Genomic DNA, 21,878 nt, shown 5'->3' with positions numbered 1-21,878 from the left:
GGATGGTTAGCAGGGAGTAAGTGAAGGTGTTGAACCTTTTGCGGTTACGTGGGAAGGTGCTGAGGGAAGATGGAGTGGTGTTGGTGGTCATGGAATGGACTAGGGTGTCCCAGAGGGAATGATTCCTGTGAAATACAGATGGGGGAGTGAGGGGAAGATGTGTTTGGTGGTGACGCTCTGCTGGAATTGTCTGAAATTGTGGAGAATGATCCTTCGAATGTGGAGGCTGCTATAATGAAAAGTGAGGACAGTGGGTACCCGATCACGCTGTTGAGTGATGGGAAGGGGCAAGGGCAGCAGCACAAATAATAGGTCAGGTGTTGTTGAGGGCCCTGTCAACCACAGTGGGTGGGAAACCATGGTTATCGAAGAAGCAAGCCATGGCAGCAGCGCTGTTTTGGAAGGTAGAATGTTCAAGGGAAAGTATCAGGAATGGACAGTGTGATAGTTAAAGAGGGGTGGAAATTGGAGGCAAAATGAACAAATTTTTCAAGGTTCTGGCTGGACCATGAGGCATCACTGAAGCAGTTGTTGATGTTCTGAGAAAATGAGTTGAGAGAGGAGGCCAGTATAGGACTGGAACAAGGATTGTTCCACACACCCCATAAAGAGGCAGGTGTAGTTGGGATCCATGCAGGTGCCCATAGTCTTTGACTTGGCAGAAGTGAGATGATGGATTAAAGGAGTAATTGTTCAATGAGAGAACAAGTTCAGGATTAGTGGTGCTAGAAAAGCACAGCAGTTCAGGCAGCGTCTGAGGAGCAGTAAAATCAACGTTTCGGGCAAAAGCCCTGCGCAGGTACCATTATCATTTATTGTATCCGTTGCTCCCGATGTGGTCTCCTCTACATTGGGGAGACTGGACGCCTCCTAGCAGAGCGCTTTAGGGAACATCTCTGGGACATCTGCACCAATCAACCATACCGCCCTGTGGCCCAACATTTCAACTCCCCCTCCCACTCTGCTGAGGACATGGAGGTCCTAGGCCTCCTTCACCACCTCTCCCTCACCACCAGATGCCTGGAGGAAGAATGCCTCATCATCTGCCTTAGAATACTTCAACCCCAGGGCATCAATATGGACTTCAACAGTTTCCTCATTTCCCCTTCCCCCACCTCGCCCCAGTTCCAAACTTCCAGCTCAGCGCTGTCCCCATGACTTGTCCTACCTGTCTATCTTCCTTTCCACCTATCCACTCCACCCTCCTCCCTGACCTATCACCTTCATCCCCACCCCCACTCACCTATTGTACTCTATGCTACTTTCTCCCCACCCCCACCCTCCTCTCATTTATCTCTCCACCCTTCAGGCACTCTGCCTGTATTCCTGATGAAGGGCTTTTACCCGAAACGTTGATTTTCCTGCTCCTCGGATGCTGCCTGAACTGCTGTGCTCTTCCAGCACCACTAATCCAGAATCTGGTTTCCAGCATCTGCAGTCACTGTTTTTACCTAGAGAACAAGTTCAGCCAAGTGGAGGTGAGTGGTGGTGGATGGGGATTGTTGAGGCCTCTGGTCGAGGAAGAAGCCGAAAGCTGTCAGACCATCTTGTTGGGGAACGGAGGTATAGAGGGATTGGACATCCAGGGTGAACAAGAAGCAGTTAGGGCCAGGGAAGTGGAAACTCCACTGCCCCTTGACATACTGTGGCATAACCATCTTTGAAATCCTACTGTCAACATCCTGGGGGGATTACCATTGACAAAAACTCAACTGAATACCATCTATAAATACCGTGATTACAAGAGCAGGTGAGAAGGGAGGAATACTGCAGTGAGTAAGTCACCTCCTATCTCCCCAAAGCCCATGTACAAGTCAGGAGCGTGATGGGATACTCCTTACTTACCTGGATGAGTGTAGCTCCAACAACACCCAAAGCTTGATACTATCCAGGACAAAATAACCTGCTTGACTGGCACCACATTCACGAGCATCTACTCCCTACACCACTACAGTCGCAGCACTGTACACTATCTACAAGATGCCCTGCTGAAATTCACCAGAGCTGCTCAGACAGCACCTTCCAAACCCATGAGCACTTCCATCGAGAAGGACAAGGGGCAGCAGAGACATGGGAACACCACCCCCTTCAAGTTTCCCTCCAAGCCACTTGCCTTCCTGACATGGAAATATGTTGCTATTCCCTTAGATTAGATTACTTAGTGTGGAAACAGGCCCTTTGGCCCAACAAGTCCACACCAACCTGCCGAAGGTCACCCACCCAGACCCCTACATTTACCCCTGCACCTAACACTACGGGCAATTTAGCATGGCCAATTCACCTAACCTGCACATTTTTGGATTCTGGGAGGAAATCGGAGCACCCGGAGGAAACCCACGCAGACACTGGGAGAATGTGCAAACTCCACACAATCAGTCGCCTGAGGCGAGAATTGAACCCAGGTCACTGGCGCTGTGAGGCAGCAGTGCTAACCACTGTACCACCGTGTTGCTGTCACTGGGTCAAACTCTTGGAATTCCCTTTCTAAAGACATTGTGGTAATATCTACAGCATACAGATTGCAGTGGTTCAAGAAGGCAGTCCACCTCCCATCTTCTCATGGTAACTAGGAAGAGACAATAAATGCTGACCCAGCCAAAGTCGCCTGCATCCCCTCAACGAATCAAAGAAAAACCTTGAAGGGTGACAGCACTTAGTTTGCATGCAGCGATCTTCCACAGCAGCACTGAGATAGTAACCTGAATAATAGGATAAATAGACAAAGTCTTTTTCCTGGGGTGGGGGAGTCCTAAACTTGAGGGCATAGGTTTTAGAGTGAGGGGGAAAGATATAAAAGAGACCTAAGGGGCAACGTTTTCTCACAGAGGGTGGTGCATATATGGGATGAGCTGCCAGAGGCTAGTACAATTGCAACATTTAAAAGGCATTTGGATGGGTATATGAATAGGAAGGGTTTGGAGGGTTATGCACCCTAGATTAGGTTGGGATATCTGGTTGGCATGGACAAGTTGGACTGAAGGGTCTTTTTTCATGCTGTACATCTCTGACTAATCTGCTGTCGTATTAATGGTTGAGATGGCAATGCATGGGGGCGGGTTTGAGGATTCCCTCTTCTCCCTAACACTGACATATTGATCGGAGCTTGATTCAACAGCTCAGTATCAGACTGGATTGTAACACTGTGGATAGATCCAGGAGGGAGTTTGTGTGGACAGAGGTGGTTTTTGGTTGTGCATCTTGCAGTTAAATTAACCCAGGCAATGAAAGTAAAGTTTTTAGTTGAACCTTGCCTAGGTTTATTTCAGTGGAGTTGACAGTTTGAGGGGATAGTTGTAGAACTGTTTCTGTCTGCTGGGAGATGAGGTGGATGGAGTAAGATCATGCTGGAATGAACTGAATATGAGTTTAACCAATTGAGGACTCCTTTCTCTTTTAGTGCATTCCTGTCTTGTGTCTAAACGTTGAGGTTGCTTTGTGAGTGAGCAGCGCATTCTCTGTTTTAACAATATGGGACACTGGGAGGTGGTTTTCTCTGACACTGTCTCCTGGTAAGGGATTGACCCTTTTAGGACCAAGACAAGGTGAAACTTCTTCATATGGAGGGAGTGACTCTTTAGAATTCTCTGCCCCCACAGGACTGTGGAGTCACCATCATTGACTTTATTTAAAGAGAGACAGATTTTTGCGTCTTAGAGAGCAGGTTGGAAACTAGAATTGGAGCCTAATATCAGTTATAAGGCTTTTGAAGGTTGCAACAAGCTTGATGGGCTGAATGGTCTAAGCCTATTCCAGACCCTGTGGCCTTATGATAATGGGTGCTGAAAATGTGTTGCTGGAAAAGCGCAGCAGGTCAGGCAGCATCCAAGGAAAAGGAGAATCGACGTTTCGGGCATAAGCCCTTCTTCAGGAATGAGGAAAGTGTGTCCAGCAGGCTAAGATAAAAGGTAGGGAGGAGGGACTTGGGGCAGGGGCGTTGGGAATGCGATATGAGGTTGAAAGTTCATCCACTTTACAAACACTTTCCACCCCGACCTCAAATTCACCTGGACCGTCTCAGACTCCTCCCTCCCCTTCCTAAACCTTTCATTTCTATCTCGGGTGACCGAATCGACACGGACATTTACTATGAACTGACCGACTCCCACAGCTACCTAGTCTACACCTCCTCCCACCCTGCCCCCTGTAAAAACGCCATCCCATATTCCCAATTCCTTTGTCTCCGCCGCATCTGCTCCCTGGAGGACCAGTTCCAAAACCGTACCACCCAGCTGCCCCCCTCCTTCAAGGACTGCAATTTCCCCCCAGACGTAGTCGACGATGCCCTCCACCACGTCTCTTCCACTTCCTGCTCCTCTGCCCTTGAGCCCCACCCCTCCAACCACCACTAGGACAGAACCCCACTGGTCCTCACCTACCACCCCACCAACCTCCATATCCAGCGTATCATCCGCCGTCATTTCCGTCACCTCCAAACGGACTCCACCACCAGGGATATATTTCCCTCTGCTCCCCTGTTCCGAAAAGACCACTCCCTCCGTGACTCCCCCGTCAGGTCCACACCCCCCACCAACCCAACCTCCACTCCCGGCACCTTCCCCTGCAACCGCAAGAAATGCAAAACTTGCACCCACACCTCACCCCTTACTTCCCTCCAAGGCCCCAAGGGACACTTCCATATCCGCCACAAATTCACCTGCACCTCCACACACATCATCTATTGCATCCGCTGCACCCGATGTGGCCTCCTCTATATTGGGGAGACAGGCCGCCTACTTGCGGAACGTTTCAGAGAACACCTCTGGGACTCCCGGACCAACCACCCCGTAGCCCAACACTTCAACTCCCCCTCCCACTCCACCAAGGACATGCAGGTCCTTGGACTCCTTCATCGCCAGACCATGGCAACATGACTGTTGGAGGAAGAGCGCCTCATCTTCCGCCTGGGAACCCTCAAACCACAAGGGATGAACTCTGATTTCTCCAGTTTCCTCATTTCCCCTCCCACCGTGTCTCAGTCAAATCCCTCGAACACAGCACCGCCTTCCTCACCTGCAATCTTCTTCCTGACCTCTCCGCCCCCACCCCACTCCGGCCTATCACCCTCACCTTGACCTCCCTCCACCTATCGCATTCCCAATGCCCCTCCCCCAAGTCCCTCCTCCCTACCTTTTATCTTAGCCTGCTGGACACACTTTCCTCATTCCTGAAGAAGGGCTTATGCCCGAAACGTCGATTCTCCTTTTCCTTGGATGCTGCCTGACCTGCTGCGCTTTTCCAGCAACATATTTTCAGCTCCGATCTCCAGCATCTGCAGTCCTCACTTTTTCCCGCCTTATGATAATGTTCACGCTCACTCTTGCTCTTGCTCTAATGTGTGTGCTCTCGCATGCTCTCTCTCTGTCTGTCTGTCTCTATCTGAAATCTCTAAAAATCCTCTTTCGTCCTTACGCATGGTGTTCATTTCATAAGTTGTGGAAGTGAGGCCACCAAGGAATTCAAAATATTTAATTTGGTGCCCATACTTGAGAATGTACTGGTTTAATTGAGTATTTCCTAATCAGTCTCTGGTAGTGAACACTGGTATGGTCACAGAGCCAGGTAAATTAATTCTTAGATTAGATTAGATTACTTACAGTGTGGAAACAGGCCCTTCGGCCCAACAAGTCCACACCGACCCGCCAAAGCGCAACCCACCCAGACCCATTCCCTTACATTTATCCCTGTACCTGACACTACGGGCAATTTAGCATGGCCAATTCACCTGACCTGCACATTTTTGGACTGTGGGAGGAAACTGGAGCACCCGGAGGAAACCCACACAGACACAAGGAGAATGTGCAAACTCTACACATCAGTTGCCTGAGGCGGGAATTGAACCCGGGTCTCTGGCGCTGTGAGGCAACAGTGCTAACCACTGTGCCACCGTGCCGCCCACAAAAATATAAACTCCACACAGACAGTCACCCAAGGCTGGAATTAAACCTGGGACCCTGATGCTGTGAGGCAACAGTGCTAACCACTGAGCCACTGTGCCACTGTGTCCTCCTCAGTAATCACAACCCACCGCTGTTTAATATCCTCTCATCACTGCCTCATGTAGTTTTAAAAATGGAAATCCCACTCCAGAGCCTTGAGCACAAGATCAAAACAGACACTCTACTGCACTACTGTGGGAGGCTGCACGGTTGGAGGGTCAGCACTGTGGGAGTGCCTGAGCATGACTGTCTTGCTCAACTGTTTCAGTGGGCAATTAATAATCGGCCACATTGCTGAAGGTCTGGAGTCATGTGTAGGCCAGACCGGGTAAGGACTTTAGTGAACAGACGGAGTTTTGAAGATACTCTCTGATAGTTTGGTCAGCATTATCAAGTCTAGAGTCTGTGTGCCCAGCACACTTGCATGTGCCCCTGGATGGCTAGTCCAATGATCTTATCTCTACACCCACACCTCTCCTTCTGTATGATGAGAACACTTAGATCCCTTGTCTAAGTTTCCCCAGGAGTTAGCAATTGTCATTCTGAGCATCAGGAGTCTTGACTGTGAGCACCAAATGTTGGTCTTGAACATGATCGATCTGTTTCCGACCCAGAACTTAGTGCTGTTGTGATGCAGTGATAGTCATAGAGATGCACAGCATGGAAACAGATTCTTCAGTCCAACCTGTCCATGCCAACCAGCTATCCCAACCCAATCTCGTCCCACCTGCCAGCACCCGGCCCATATTCCTCCAAACCCTTCCTATTCCTATACCCATCCAAATGCCTCTTAAATGTTGCAATTGTACCAGCCTCCAATACTTCCTCTGGCAGCTCGTTCCATACATGTCCCACCCTGTATAAAAAAGTTGCCCCTTAGGTCCCTTTTATATCTTTCCCCTTTCACCCTAAACCTATGCCCTCTAGCTCTGCACTCCCTGACCCCAGGGAAAAGACTTTGTCTATTTATCCTATCCATGCCCTTCACAGTTTTGTAAACCTCTATAAGGTTTCAGGTTTCACAACATCTTTCCGATAGGAAGGAGACCAGAATTGCATGCAATATTCCAACGGTAGCCTAACTAATGTCCTGCACAGCCACAACATGACATCCCAACTCCTGTACTCAATACTCTGACCAATAAAAGAAAGCATTCCAAATGTCTTCTTCACTATCCTGACTACCTGTGATTCCACTTTTCAAGGAGATATGAACCTGCACTCCAAGGTCTCTTTGTTCAGCAACACTACCTGGGACCTTACCATTAAGTGTACAAGTCCTGCTAAGATTTGCTTTCCCAAAATGCAGCTCCTCGCATTAAACTCCATCTGCCACTTCTCAGCCCATTGGCTCATCTGGTCCAGATCCTGTTGTAATCTGAGGTAACCTTCTTCGCTGTCCACTACACCCCCAATTTTGGTGCAATCTGCAAACTTACTAACTGTACCACTTATGCTCACATCCAAATCATTTATCTAAGTGACAAAAAGTAGAGGGCCCAGCACCGATCCTTGTGGCACTCCACTGGTCACAGGTATCCAGTCTGAAAATCAACCCCCCACCACCACCCTCTGTCTTCTACCTTTGAACCAGTTCTGTATTCAAAGTGTCCTTACCTTTTGGGTCAAATGGCCCTGGATCAAGTCCCACCTGCTGTATATGTGTGCCATAATTGGTCTGACCATGTTGGTTAAAAATATCTACAATCCTGAGATACAGGATCCAACAGCTAGTTTATTCCATTGAATTGGATCATTTTCTTTTGAATTTTCATACCCATGACCAAGTGAATTCCCTACCTCTGTCCCCTACACCTTGGATCTTGTTGTTATATTGACACCTACTGATGATGAAGATACACTTCAATGGAGAAATCAAGTCTTCTTGTTGAAGACATTTTCTCATTTCATAGAGAAAATAATGTACTTACAGGAATTCAAGGTGACACTGTACAATTTATAGCAATATTTTATCATTCCGCCCATTCTTGTATTGATTTGGGATGCAATTAAAAGTGATCATAAAATCACAATGTTACAGTATTGAACCAGGCCATTTGGTCCATTAGACTGTGTTGTTGCTTTTTTCAACCCTGTCTCATCCCATATCCTTTTAATGTTTGACCAAGTTTAATTTCACTCCATTTGGCCCATTTAGTCTGCTCCTCCAATCCAGCCTGGATGATATATTTCTTAACTCCATTCTCCTGCCTTCTCCCTATAACCCTTGATCCCCATGCTAATTGATAGCCTACATATCTGTCTTAAATACATCAATGACTTGGCCTCCAAAGTCCTCCATCAGGCACAGTTAAGCTTGCAGCTGATTTGGACCAAAGCTGTGTTCTCTCTAATTTCTTTTGCCACTGTCCAATTCCCTGTTTCCAATATGATGCACATATTAAGATCGGCATTTTTAACAGGTTCTAAAACTGGCAGCATCCTCTTAAAATGGAAAGATGTTTCAATTTCATTTAACCCAAGGATGTGACTGCCCCCATGCATTGCCATCTCAACCATCCAAGAAGGGATTGTGATGGCTGCTTATTGACGTGCCTGCTGACTGTTGGATAAATACTTACATTGACTACTTTAACTTTCAATTCAGCCTTGTCCAAGAAGCCAAGTCATAATGAATAGATTAATGAAGCAGCAATTCTGTAAGTGATCAAACTTTGAACTGTCGCATTGAGCTTTTATTCTGCTAATGAAACATATTTGTATTTGTTTCTCAGCTCAACCCAAATGTCACAACCTTCCAGCGTAAATTTGTCAGTGAGATGAGGAGGTGTGAAGAGATGGAGAAAACACTAGGTAGGTTGGAAGAGATATTTTGCAGATGTTGCTAAATTGAGACTACGCATAGAGGCTGTAGCTGTCTGAGTGTAATCTTCTTTCTAATACACAGAGATGCTACTGGCCAACACACCAATAAATCCCATCATCAGTGGCCCACTGATGATGGGATGTTTGAGAGGCTGGACTAGATCCAGATTTGAGAATCATTAAATGGGTTCCAACCTGTGCTGACTGTCATTGAGGAGCAGGAACCATAAGATATAGGAGCAGAATTGGGCCTTTCAGCCTATTGAGTCTGCTCCACCATTCCATCATGGCTGATATGTTTCTCATTCCCATTCTCCTGACTACTATCTGTAATCTTTGATCCTTTAACTAATCAACAACCTTTCTATCTCTGTTTTAAATATACTCAGTAACTCTGCCTCCACATCTCTCTCTCTCTCTCTCTCTCTCTCTCTCTCTCTTTCTCTCTGTATTCTGAGTTTCAATCTGATCCCACCTCATCCTTCTAAACTCCATTAAGTACAGTCTCAGTCCTCAATTGCTTCTCATATGGCAAACCTTCCCAGGATCATTCTTGTAAACCACCTCTGGACCCCTGTAACACCAGTACATCCTTCCTTTGATATGGGGCCAAAACCGCGCTCATTGTTACAAGTGCAGTCCGACCAGAGCCTTCTGCAGCCTCAACTCTGTTCTTGTATACTAGCTCTCTTGAAGTGAATGCAAAGATTACATTTTACTACTTAACTGCCAACTGCATGTTAACCTTATGAGAATCCTGAACCAGGATTCCTAAGTTCCTTTGTGCTTCATATTTCTGAAACTTCTCCCTTTTGGAAAACAGTCGAGAATGTGTTGCTGGAAAAAAAGAGCAGGTCAGGCAGCATCCGAGGAGCAGGATAATTTACGTTTTGGGCATAAGCTCCTCGGATGCTGCCTGACTTGCTGTGCTTTACCAGCAAGACACTCGCGACTCTGATCTCCAGCATCTGCAGTCCTTACTTTCTCCCCATTTGAAAAATAGTGTGCAGCTCTATTCTTCCCACAAAGTGCATTAGCTCACACTTTCCCACGTTGTATTCCACTTCTTTCCCCACTCATCTATCCTATCGAAGTCCTTCTGCATCCTCCCTGCTTCCACAACACTACCTGTCCATCCACCTATCTTTGTGTCATCTATAAACTTAGCAACAATGCCATCGGTTCCTTCTTCCAGATCGTTAATGTACAATGTGAATAGTTGTGGTCCCAACGCTGAGCCTTGTGGAGCTCCACTAGTCACCGGCTGCCATCCTGAAAAAGACTTGTTTATCCCTACCCTCTGCCTTTGCCAGTCAGCCAATCCTCTATCCATGCCACTACCTTGCCTCTAACAACGTGGGGTCTTATATTATTTAGCTGCCTCCTGTGCGGTACCTTGTCAAAGTCGTTCTGAAAATCTACTGGCTCTCCTTTTTCTAACTTGCTCATTACCTCCTCAAAAACTCTAACATATTTATCCCCTTGACGAAGCAGTGCTGACTCAGCCTTATTTTACAATGCGCTTCAAGAATTCTGCCTCTACAATCTCTTTCTGGCCATTCAATGAGATATTGACTCATCTTCATCTTCACTCATAATCCTCAACTTCACTTTTCTGCCTTTTCCCGATAACGCTTGCTTCCCTTGCTGATTACAATTCTGTCCATCTGGTCCGGGTGATTTATCCATCTTCAGATCATTCAGCTTCCCCAGCACCACCTCAGTGATGGCCACTACACACACCTCTGTGCCCTGAATCTTTTAAAATTCTAGTATGCTATTGGTGTCTCGTATGATTTGGAGTTACCGGTGTTGGGCTGGGGTGTGCAAAGTTAAAAATCACACAACACCAGGTTATAGTCCAACAGGTTTAATTGGAAGCACACTAGCTTTTGGAGTACTGCTGCTTCATCAGGGGCAACCACCTGATGAAGGAGCAACGCTCTGAAAGCTAGTGCTTCCAGTTAAACCTGTTGGACTATAACCTAGTGATGTGTGATTATTATTTTTTAGATATCTTACAAAAAAATCATCTTTTAGATTATTAGCCAGCTTATTCTCATATTTCATCTTCTGCTCCCTTATTGCTCTTTTTCATTGTCCTCTGCTGGTTTTTAAAGGTTTCCCTCTAATCTTCACAACATTTTTCTTTGGCTTTTATGTTGTCCCTGGTCAGCCATGTTCTCCTTTTCCTTCCCTTAGTATGTTTATGGATGAGAAAAGACTTGCAATAGGGTTATAGTTAGCACTCTGGGCTGGATGATAAGCCGTTGAAAGACTGTCCTTATCACAGGAATTTATTGGTGTCTATACTGAGTGGCATTTCTCTGTATTAGCATGATCAGACCATGCGAGCTAGCTTTGTCAGTGTTTGGCTGCCATTCTGTATGACCATAAGGCAGGAGCAGAATAGGTCATTTGGCCCATCATGGCTCCTCCACCATTCAATGAGATCCTGACTCGTCTCATAATCCTCAACCCCACTTACCTGCCATATCTCCATAACCCTTGCTTCCCTTACTGATTGCAATTCTGTCTATCTCAGCCTTCAATATTCTTAAAATTCCTGATTCGATAGCCCCTTGTAGTAAAGAATGCAATAGATTCACATCCTCCTTAGGGAAGAACATATCCATGAATCCTTGAAGGTAGTTAAGGCGGTGAAGAAAGCATATGGGATACTTGCCTTTATTAGCAGGGGCATGAAATACAAGAGTAGTGAGGTTATGCTGGGATTGTACAAAAAGCTGGTTAGGCCATGGCTGGAGTATTCTGTGCAGTTCTGGTCACTATAGGAGGGATGTGATTGTACTGGAGAACATACAGAGGAGATTCACTGGCCTATGAGATCTAAGCTATGAAGAAAGATTGTATAGACTGAGGGTGTTTACCCTGGAGCGGTGAAGGTTGAGAGGAGACTGATAGAGGTGGACAATATTTTGTGGGACAGAGATGGGCTGGTTTGAAAAGCACTTTTTTCCAGCAGTAGCAGGGTCAGTAGCTAGGGGTCACTAATTTTAAGGTACGGGGTAGAAGGATAAAAGGAGAGTTAAAGACCAGTATTTTCAATCAGCTGGTGGACAGAGTCTGGAACTGGCTGGTTGAGTCAGAAGCTCTCATCATGTTTTAAATAGTGTTTTGATATTCAGCCTCCAGGTCTATGGGCCATGAACTAAACAATGTAGTCAGGTCTTTGTTGGCTCATGTGCCCAAGCGCCCTGGGATTGGAAAATAGCTTTCTCTTTGATCTGAGCATTTTCATTGTTCAGTTCTTCTTTCTAATTGGATTTAGTTTTTGGTGGAACATAAACAGGATCTTGGCAGAATTGAATTCATCATGTTTTTTCACTTAGACACTGCAGCTCATTCAAAAGCAATGTGATTTAGAATTGATTAGTTATGGGCAGAGTTGAGAAAAGAGATTCTAGGAACATTTTCAGTTCCTGTTTAATTTGAACATGTGCTTTTTCTCCTTATCCATGTTGTCATGGTGATAAAATAAGATGATTCAACAGCTGCTGCTGTAAAGACTCTTTTGTTATAAGTTTATGAATTCTTCAGAAAGTCTAATTTTATTACATGCTCTGTGTTCTTCATCAGTACTGTATTGCTGACATTAAATTAAATTGGACTAAATGCATAGCACTGCCTATTGCTCATGAAGACCGTGTATTTATTTGTGCCTTGCCATACCCTTGGGATGGCCCCACACACACACTCATTTCACCCTTTGAGAGCTGGGTATTTGGCAGTGCAGTCAGCACGGGCCTAGGATAATTTCTGCTTTCTCTAGCCCTGACCAAGTGGGATGCAGTACTTCCCTCTGGATTTGAATGGTCTGCTGCACTCTGGCCCAGCCCCATAAGTTATGGTCGTGTTAGAAGAGAAGACTAATTATTTCCTCCTTTATTTCAGGCTATTTGCTGCAAGAAATTAAGAAAGCTGATATCTCTCTGATGGACAGTGATGTAAATCCTGTTGCACCTCTACCGAAGCATGTTTTAAAAATACAAGTAAGTTCTGATTGGATATGGTGCTTTGTGGGTGAACTGCTTACAATGTACTGTTCTATTCCATCTCTCACTTCTGTTTGGCAACTCAGTCAAGTCAAGAGGAAACAGAGATGTGGGGCCACTGGTCCATTGGTGTTAGTAAACGGCATCTGGTGCTCACAGTTATTAGAGTTCCCTCCTGTAGCCAGCAGCATTGAGGAAGGTGGTCAGAATGATGAGATTTTATTCTCCTTTTGCAAAATCTTTGCACCATAACAATTCAGTGATTCTGTAGAAAGAGGCCAATCAGCCCATTGTGTCGTCTTCATTTTTTTCAAATGAGCATCATGTCTTGATACTATCCTCCTTTTTTCTCAAACTGTGCATTTGCATTTCCTCTTTAATATCTGAATTGAACCTGCCTTCACCACACTTCCAGGAAGTGTATTCCAGACTCACTGAATTTGGTATATGCAAATTCATCATGTTTCCCCCTCTCACTCACTTCTTTTGGAAATCACTTTATATCTGTGTCCTCTCATTTTTGATCCGTGTTATGAATGGGAATGATTTCTCCCTTTTTACTCTGTCCATGCCTCTCATGATTTTGAAACTTTCCATCAAATTTCCTCTTTTCCTTCTCCTATCCAAAGAAAACAGTCCCAGCCTGTGATTCCTGTCCAGAAACGGTCCCAACCCGTCTGATTCCTATTCAGAAACAGCCCCAGCCTCCAATTTCTGTTCAGAATGCTTTTCTTGTCCCTGGGGAACTGTTCTAGTAAACATCCTCTCCATTTTTGAACATGCATTCATATTCTTCCTGTAGTCCAGGACTGTGCACACAATTCCAGCTGAAGTTTAAGTAGTATCTTGATCTGAAAAAGAATCTCAGATTTGAAATGTTAACTGAGTTTCTCTCTCCACAGATGCTACCAGATCTCCTGAGTTTCTCCAGCACTTTGTTTGAATTTCAGATTTCCAGCATACACAATACTTCAGTTTTATTTGAGTGTGTTATGCAAGTTCAGCATGATGTCCTTGCCTGGGATTGGACTCAATGCCCTGATTTAATAATTGCAAGAATACTATATGCTTCATTTGCCTTCATGTTGTCTCCAGCTGTCCTGCCTTCTTTAATGATTTAGGGGTACACATACATCCAGGTCTGTCTGCTCATGCAACCCCTTTAGAAAAGTACCTTCTTTTTATCCCATTTCTCCATGGTCTTTTGACCAAAAATGTATCACTTCACCCTTAGTTCACCTAAGTCATAGTCATATAGCAAGGAAACAGACCCTTCCGTCCAATTCATTTAAGCCGACCAGACATCCAAATCTGACCTTGTTCCATTTGCCAGCATCTGTATTGAACTTCACATGCCACCTATCTGCCTACTCCATCAACTTGTTATAGAGTCATAGAGATGTACAGCATGGAAACAGACCCTTCGGTCCAAAGCTCCCATGCCGACCAGATATCCCAACCCAATCTAGTTCCACCTGCCAGCACCCGGCCCATATCCTTCCAAACCCTTCCTATTCATATACCCATCCAAATGCCTCTTAAATGTTGCAATTGTACCAGCCTCCACCACTTCCTCTGGCAGCTCATTCCATACACGTACCACCCTCTGTGTGAAAAGGTTGCCCCGTAGGTCTCTTTTATATCTTTCCCCTCTCACCCTAAATCTGTGCCCTCTAGTTCTGGACTCTCCCACCCCAGGGAAAAGACTTTGCCTATTTACCCTATCCACACCCCTCATAATTTTGTCAACCTCTAAGGTCACCCCTCAGCCTCCGACACTCCAGGGAAAACAGCCCCAGCCTGTTCAGCCTCTCCCTATAGCTCAAATCCTTCAACCCTGGCATAATCCTTGTAAATCTTTTCTGAACCATTTCAAGTTTCACAACATCTTTCCAATAGGAAGGAGACCAGAATTGCACGCAATATTCCAACAGTGGCGTAACCAATGTCCTGTACAGCCGCAACATGACCTTCCAACTCCTGTACTCAATACTCTGACCTTAATCATCCATTGGAAATGCCGCCTTCACTATCCTATCTACCTGTGACTCCACTTTCAAGGAGCTATGTACCTGCACTCCAAGGTCTCTTTGTTCAGCAACGCTCCCTAGTCTGTGCTTTAAACCTGAAATATTTGTTTTTAGCCAGTGTACACATAAAAGACAGACACAATTTAGGAATAAAAGGAAATAACAAAACTGGCCAGTTTACTTAAATAGCTTTCTTTTATGATGCATTGTTTCCCAAACATAGCTGTGAACTTCTGGGTTGTTTTTCTGAAATGTTGATCAGGGTCACCTCCTCAGTTCACCCAGATAAAGGCAGCGCCACTTCTAACTCAGCTTTCCTCTCCTTGGGCTTCTGGCAGCAAGTGTGGGATATTAGGCAGGGAGCTTTCAAATCTTCCTACTGTCTCAGTAGCAGCCCAGAACCATCTCACAGAAAACATAGTTCAAAAGAAAACTTTAATTAAGTTTCACCCCAATCAACTGATCAACACTTCCCATAGCCTCAAGTACCATTCTGCTTGAACATATAGTCTTTTCCAGACTTGCTGGAACCAATTCCAAGTACTGTTAGTAGCCAACTGCTGCAGTTTGTTTAAACACAGAACCCATCCCAGGGTCGCAATGTCTGTTTGAATTCTTTTAATAAAGAAACAGTGTACAATTAACCTCCAGGCCTGGCCTCACAAACAAACAAAGCTTGTTTGGTCTGTTCTTTTCCTTTTACACAAGCTGTCCCAAAGTCCACAATAATTTCCAGCTCTAAATTCAAAATTAATAAAACAATAAAAATTAAGATAATGAAAAGTCAGTGAGAGTTTCAACATAATGCCCTGTCTATGTCTCATTGTTAACATTTCCCAATCATTGGACACATTTCCCCCATTCAGGTTTTTAAAATCTTACAAAAAAACTCAAATAAAGCTTCCTTAATCATCCATTGGAAAAAGCTCATTTTTTGAGTCTTTCTTCGTAATTCCCATTCTTACCATTTAATTGTATTGTATCTGCATCCCTGCTGATGTCCTGAATAAATCCCACATCCTAGGAGAAAGTGAGGACTGCAGATGCTGGAGAGTCAAGTTGAAAAATGTGGCTCTGGAAAAGCACAGCCAGTCAGGCAGCAACTGAGGAGTAGGAGAATTGACTTTCCTGCTCCTTGGATGCTGCCTGATCTGCTGTGCTTTTCCAATGCCACCCTTTTCGACACTAAATCCCACATGCTCTTAACTTGTCCTATAAGTCACTCCTTTCATTAAATTTAAATAGTCCTTTTGAATTTTTACCTTTTTAAAGCTGTCTGTATCTGTATCCCTTTTTCTGCCCCCTTTTTAAACCCTTAAATCTCCTCCTTCACATTTCTAAATGTTTAACAGCAGTTGCTACCTAACTGTTCCTTTTGACGACCTGTCCACATGTTTCCCTTGTCTCCTGCAGTTTTCTAATGTTCCTTAATTATCAACAAATTATATTATCATTGTCCTTGTATAATGTACGTGAATAACTTTATAAAGAACTTGCTTTTTAGCAATAAGAGAGCTGTAGGCCATTCAGCCCCTCGAGGTATTCAGCTGACATTTTACTTTACCACCATTTCCTCACATGGGCCCCATTTCCCTGATGTCTTTAACATCTCTATTTGTTGTTTTTATTACTGAAGAATCCTTCAAAGTTTTAGTGATAACTTGAGTACTGTATGTAGTTCTGGTCACCACAGTAAAAGGGTGCAGAGGATTTACAAAGAAAATTACATCACAGGAACAGACTCTTTGGCCCTCCAAGCCTGTGCCGATCCAGATCCTCTACCTAAACCTTTCGCCTCCTTTCTAAGGATCTGCACCCTTCTGCTCCCTGCCCATTCATGTACCTGTCTAGATACATCTTAAATGATGCTATCGTGCCTGCCTCTACCACCTCCGCTGGCAATGCATTAAAGGTACTAACCACCCTCTGCGTAAAGAACTTTTCACTCCTATTTCCCTTAAATGTTTCCCCTCTCACCTTGAACTCGTAACTCTTAGTAACTGAGGCCCCCGCTCTGGTGAAAAAGCTTCTTGCTATCTACCCTGTCTATACCTCATGATGTTGGAGACATCAGGCAACATCCTGATGAACCTCCTCTGCACCCTCTCCAAAGCATCCACATCCTTTTGGTAATGTGGTGACCAGAACTGTACGCAGTATTTCAAATATGGCCAAACCGAAATCCTGTATACATGACCTGCCAACTCTTGTACTCGATGTCCCATCCGACGAAGGAAAGTATGCCCTATACCTCCTTGACCACTCTATCGACCTGCGTTGCCACCTTCAGGGTACAATGGACCTGAACACCCAGATCTCTCTGTATATTAATTTTCCCCAGGGCTTTTCCATTTACCGTATAGTTCATTCTTGAATTCGAGTCATAGAGATATACAGCACGGAAACAGATCCTTCGGTCCAACTCATCCATGCCGACCAGATATCCCAACCCAATCTAGTTCCACCTGCCAGCATTCAGCTCATATCCCTCCAAACCCTTCTTATTCATATACCCATCCAGATGCCTTTTAAATGTTGCAATTGTACTAGCCTCCAGCACTTCCTCTGGCAGCTCATTCCATACACATACCACCCTCTGTGTGAAAACGTTGCCCCCTAGGTCGCTTTTATATCTTTCCCCTCTCACCTGAAACACATATCCTATGGCTCCTCCATCTCAGGGAAAAGACTATGTTTAACTATCCAATCCATGCCCTTTGTTATTTTTTAAACCTCTATAAGGTCACCCCTCAGCCTCCGGCGCTTCAAGGAGAACAGTCTAGCCTATTCAACCACTCCCTATAGCTCAAATCCTCCAACCCTGGCGACAATATTATAAATCTTTTCTGATCCCTTTCAGGTTTCAAAGCATCTTTCTGATAAGAAGGAGACCAGAATTGCATGCAATATTCCAACAGTGGTCTAACCAATGTCCTGTACAGCCACAACATGACCTCCCAACTCCTGTATTCAATACTCTGACCAATAAAGGAAAGCATACCAAATGCCGCCTTCACGATCCTATCTACCTGCGACTCCACTTTCAAGGATGGATGTTCCAAAATGTATCACCTCGCATTTTCCTGGATTGAACTCCATCTGCCATTTCTCCGTCCAACTCTCCAATCTATCTATATTCTGCTGCATTCTCTGACAGTCCCCTTCACTATCTGCTACTCCACCAATCTTAGTGACATCTGCAAACTTGCCAATCAGACCACTCCTACCTTCCTCCAGGTCATTTATATATATAAATATCACAAACAACAGAACGGATCCCTGTGGAATCCTACTGGTCAAAGTTCTCCAATTTGAGACACTCTCTTTCACAACTACTGTCTGCCACCTGTTGCCCAGCTAGTTCTTCATCCATCTAGCTAGTACACCCTGGACCCCATACGATTTCACTTTCTCCATCAGCCTACCATGGGGAACCTTATCAAATGTCCACATAAACGACATCTACAGCCCTTCTGTCTTCCATTAGCTTTCTCACTTCCTCAAAGAATTCTATTAATTTGGTAAGACATGACCTTCCCTGCACAAAACCATGCTGCTTATCACTGAAAAACCCATTTTCTTCTAAATGTAAATAGATCTATCCCTCAGTATTTTCTCCAGCTTCCCTACCAGTGACATCAGGCTCACAAGTCTGTAATTACCTAGATTACCCTTCTTAAACAAGGGGACATCATCTGTGTTCAAGGATGCTGCAGAGATATCTGTTAAAGCCCCAGCTATTTCCTCTTTCGCTTCCCTCCGTAATCTGGGATAGATCCCACCCTGACCTTGGGGACTTGTCCACCTTAATGGTTTTTAGAATACCCAACACTTTCTCCCTCCTTATGCTGATTTTGACCTTGAGTAATCAAAAATCTATCCCTAAGCTCAACATTCGCCATGACCCTCTCTTCGGTGAATACCGACACAAAGTAGATATTAAGAATCTCACCCATTTTCTCTAACTCCACGCATAACTTTCCTCCTTTGTCCTTCAGTGGCCAATCCTTTCTCTAATTACACTCTTGCTCCTTATATACAAATAAAAGGCTTTGGGATTTTCCTTAACCCTGTTTGCTAAAGATATTTCATGAATGCTTTTAACCTTCTTTATTCCTTGTTTCAGATTGGTCCTACATTACTGATATTCTTTCAAAGCTTCGTCTGCTTCCTTTTTCCTCATAGCTAGTCTCACAATTTCACCTGTCATCCATGGTTCTCTAATCTTGCCATCTCTATCCCTCATTTTCACAGGGGCATGTCTGTTCTGCACTCTAGTTAACCTCTCCTTAGAAGCCTCCCATATATCCAATGTGGATTTACCTTCAAACAGATGCTCCCGATCCACATTCTCAGCTCATATTAAATTTTGCTAAAGTTGGCCTTCCTCCAATTTAGCACTTTTCCTTTAGGACCACTGTCATTTTTGTCCAGGAGTATTCTAAAATTAACAGAATTGTGATCACTATTCCCAAAGTAATCACCGACTAAAACCTCACCCACCTGAGCGGGCTCATTCCCCAACACCAGGTCCAGTATGGCCCCTTCCTGAGTTGGACTATTTATATAATGCTCGAGAAAACCTTCCTGGATGCTCCATACAAATTCTGCTCCATCTAACTTCTAACACTAAGTGAATCCCAGTCAATATTGGGATAATTAAAATCTCCCATCACCACCACCCTGTTGTCCCAACATTTTTCCATAGTCTGTTTACATATTTGTACCTCTATCTCACGGTCACTGTTGGGAGGTCTGTAGTACAGCTCCAACATTGTTACAGCACCCTTCCCATTTCTGAGCTCTGCCCATATTGCCTCACTGCTCGAGTCCTCCATAGCATAGCTGTGATATCCTCTCTGACCAGTAAAGCAACTCCTCCACTCCTTTTACTTCCCTCTCTGTCCTGTCTGAAGCATCGATATCCTGGGATATTTAGTTGCCAATCTTGTCCTTCCCTCAACCAAGCCTCAGTAGTAGCATTATCGTCATACTCCCAGGTATTAATCCAAGCCCCAAGTTCATCTGCCTTACCTACTACACATCTTGTATTAAAACAAATGCACCTCAGACCACCTGTCCCTTTGTGTTCATCATTTACTCCTTGCTTACTCTTCCCCTTAGTCACGCTGACTTCATTACTTAGTTCCTTAAAGGCTTTAGTTATGATGTCTTTACTGCCCACTAACCTTCTCATTTCGTTCCAGCCTGGCGCTGGTATAGACTGTCCAACTTGTAATAGTCCCACCTTCCCCAGAGCAGGTCCCAATGTCCCAAACATCGAGTCCCTCCCTCTTGCACCACCTCTCAAGCCACTCATTCAACCTGCCTATTTTTTCATTTCTACTGTGACTAGCACATGGCACTGGTAGCAATCCTGAGAATTACTATCTCTGAGGTCCTACTTTTTAACTTGGCTCCTAACTACCTAAATTCTGCTTGTAGGACCTCATCCTGTTTTTTTTTAACCTATATCACTGGTGTCTGTATGCACCATGACAGCTGGCTGTTCACCTTCTCCCTTCAGAATTTTCTGCAGTCAATCTGAGACATCCCTGACCTGTGCACGTGGGAGGTAACATACCATTTGGGAGTCTCGTTTTCGGCCACAGAACCACCTATCTATTCCCTTTACAATTGAATCCCCTGTGACCATAGCCTTCCACTCTTTGCAGCCCTTCTCTGCACCAGAGCCAGCCACGGTGCCATGAATCTGGCTACTGCTGCCTTCCTCTGGTGAGCCATCTCCCCCAACAGTATCCAAAATGGTTTTGGAAGGAGATGATTGCGGGGACACCTGTACTGCCTTCCTGCTCTTTCTCTGCCTTTTGGTCACCCATTCCCTTTCTCCCTCAGCAATCCTAATCTGCAGTGTGAACAATTCACTAAACATGCTATCCACAACCATCTCAGCATCACGGATACTCCAGCCGCAGCTCCAGAGCCGTCATGCGGTCGAACAAGAGCTGCAGCTGGATACACCTCCTGCATGTGAAGGAGTCAGGGACCTCAGCCGCGTCCCTGAGCTCCCACATTGAGCAAGAGGAGCATAACACAGGTCAGAGATATCCTGCCATTTTTAACGTTAAGCTTAACTTAGTCCAACTATAATATCAAATAATCAGTAAATGAAATAAAACTTTTTTTTAACCAATCACACTACTTACTAGCACACGATAAAAAGAAAAGCATTACCTTATCAATTAGTTAGAGGTGGCAGGTGAGTGGGTGACACGACCCGTGTAGTGTCTCTGGTTCAGCCGCTGCCCAAATATATCAGTTCACTCACCTTCCCAGAGCACAATCGACTGCTCCCACTCAGCTCCTCACTCTCGCTGCTCCCGCTGCTGCAGCAAAATGGAGGCCACTGATTCCATGAGGGAAGTATTTAAATGGGAAACTTACCTTTCCAGCAGCCCCTGGTCCTCGCTTTCACTGCTCCTGCTGCTGCAAAATGGCGATTTTTGTGAGGATTTTGCCAGGACTGGAAGGTACAGCCATGTAGAAAGACTGGATAGGCTGTGGTCGTTCTTGAAGTAGAGGACGCTGAGGGGAGATTTGATTGAGATGTTCAAAATTGGGAGGGACCTGGAAAGAGTGATGGTAAGAGTGTTTAAACACTAACAGAATGGTAGATGACTCATGGGGCATGGTTTTCAAGTGATTATCAGAACGGATGAAAGGGAAGTGGGAACTCACTGTGTGCAAGAATAATAGAGGCAGATACTCTTAACTAATTTAACAGATACCTAGAGATGCCCCTCAAGTGCTGCAATATGCAGGCAATGGGCCAATGCTAAGAAATGAGATTACGCTGAAGTCACATTACAGTTTTCCTTTCTGTTTATCCCTGATGCTGGTATTGACATTGAGTCATGGAGATGTACACTTTGAAAACAGACCCTTCAGTCCAACTCGTCCATTGCCAACAAGATATCTCAATCTAATCTAGTCCCATTTGCCAGCACTTGGCCTTTATCTCTCTCAACCCTTCCTATCATATACCCATCCAGATGCCTTTTAAATGTTGTAATTATATCAGCCTCCTCCACTTCTTCTGGCAGTTTATT

The 21,878-nt window shown here is 44.8% G+C and overlaps 1 protein-coding gene across 6 annotated transcripts in view; it reads left to right on the top strand.

The window, feature by feature from the left end:
* The window catches only part of LOC140488023 (V-type proton ATPase 116 kDa subunit a 2-like), a 101,647-nt gene that overhangs the window by 20,696 nt on the left and 59,073 nt on the right, over positions 1-21,878 (top strand). For all 6 annotated transcript variants that reach the window (XM_072587599.1, XM_072587600.1, XM_072587597.1 and 3 more), the window contains 2 exons: positions 8,672-8,750; positions 12,678-12,775. In XM_072587599.1, coding sequence (XP_072443700.1) covers positions 8,672-8,750; positions 12,678-12,775 — 177 coding nt within the window. The remainder of the gene's footprint in view (positions 1-8,671; positions 8,751-12,677; positions 12,776-21,878) is intronic.

Source organism: Chiloscyllium punctatum, chromosome 17 (assembly GCF_047496795.1).
Source record: "Chiloscyllium punctatum isolate Juve2018m chromosome 17, sChiPun1.3, whole genome shotgun sequence".
Lineage (NCBI taxonomy): Eukaryota > Metazoa > Chordata > Chondrichthyes > Orectolobiformes > Hemiscylliidae > Chiloscyllium > Chiloscyllium punctatum.
Note: the sequence above shows the minus strand (reverse complement) of the source record. Positions and strands in the feature narration are given on the sequence as shown.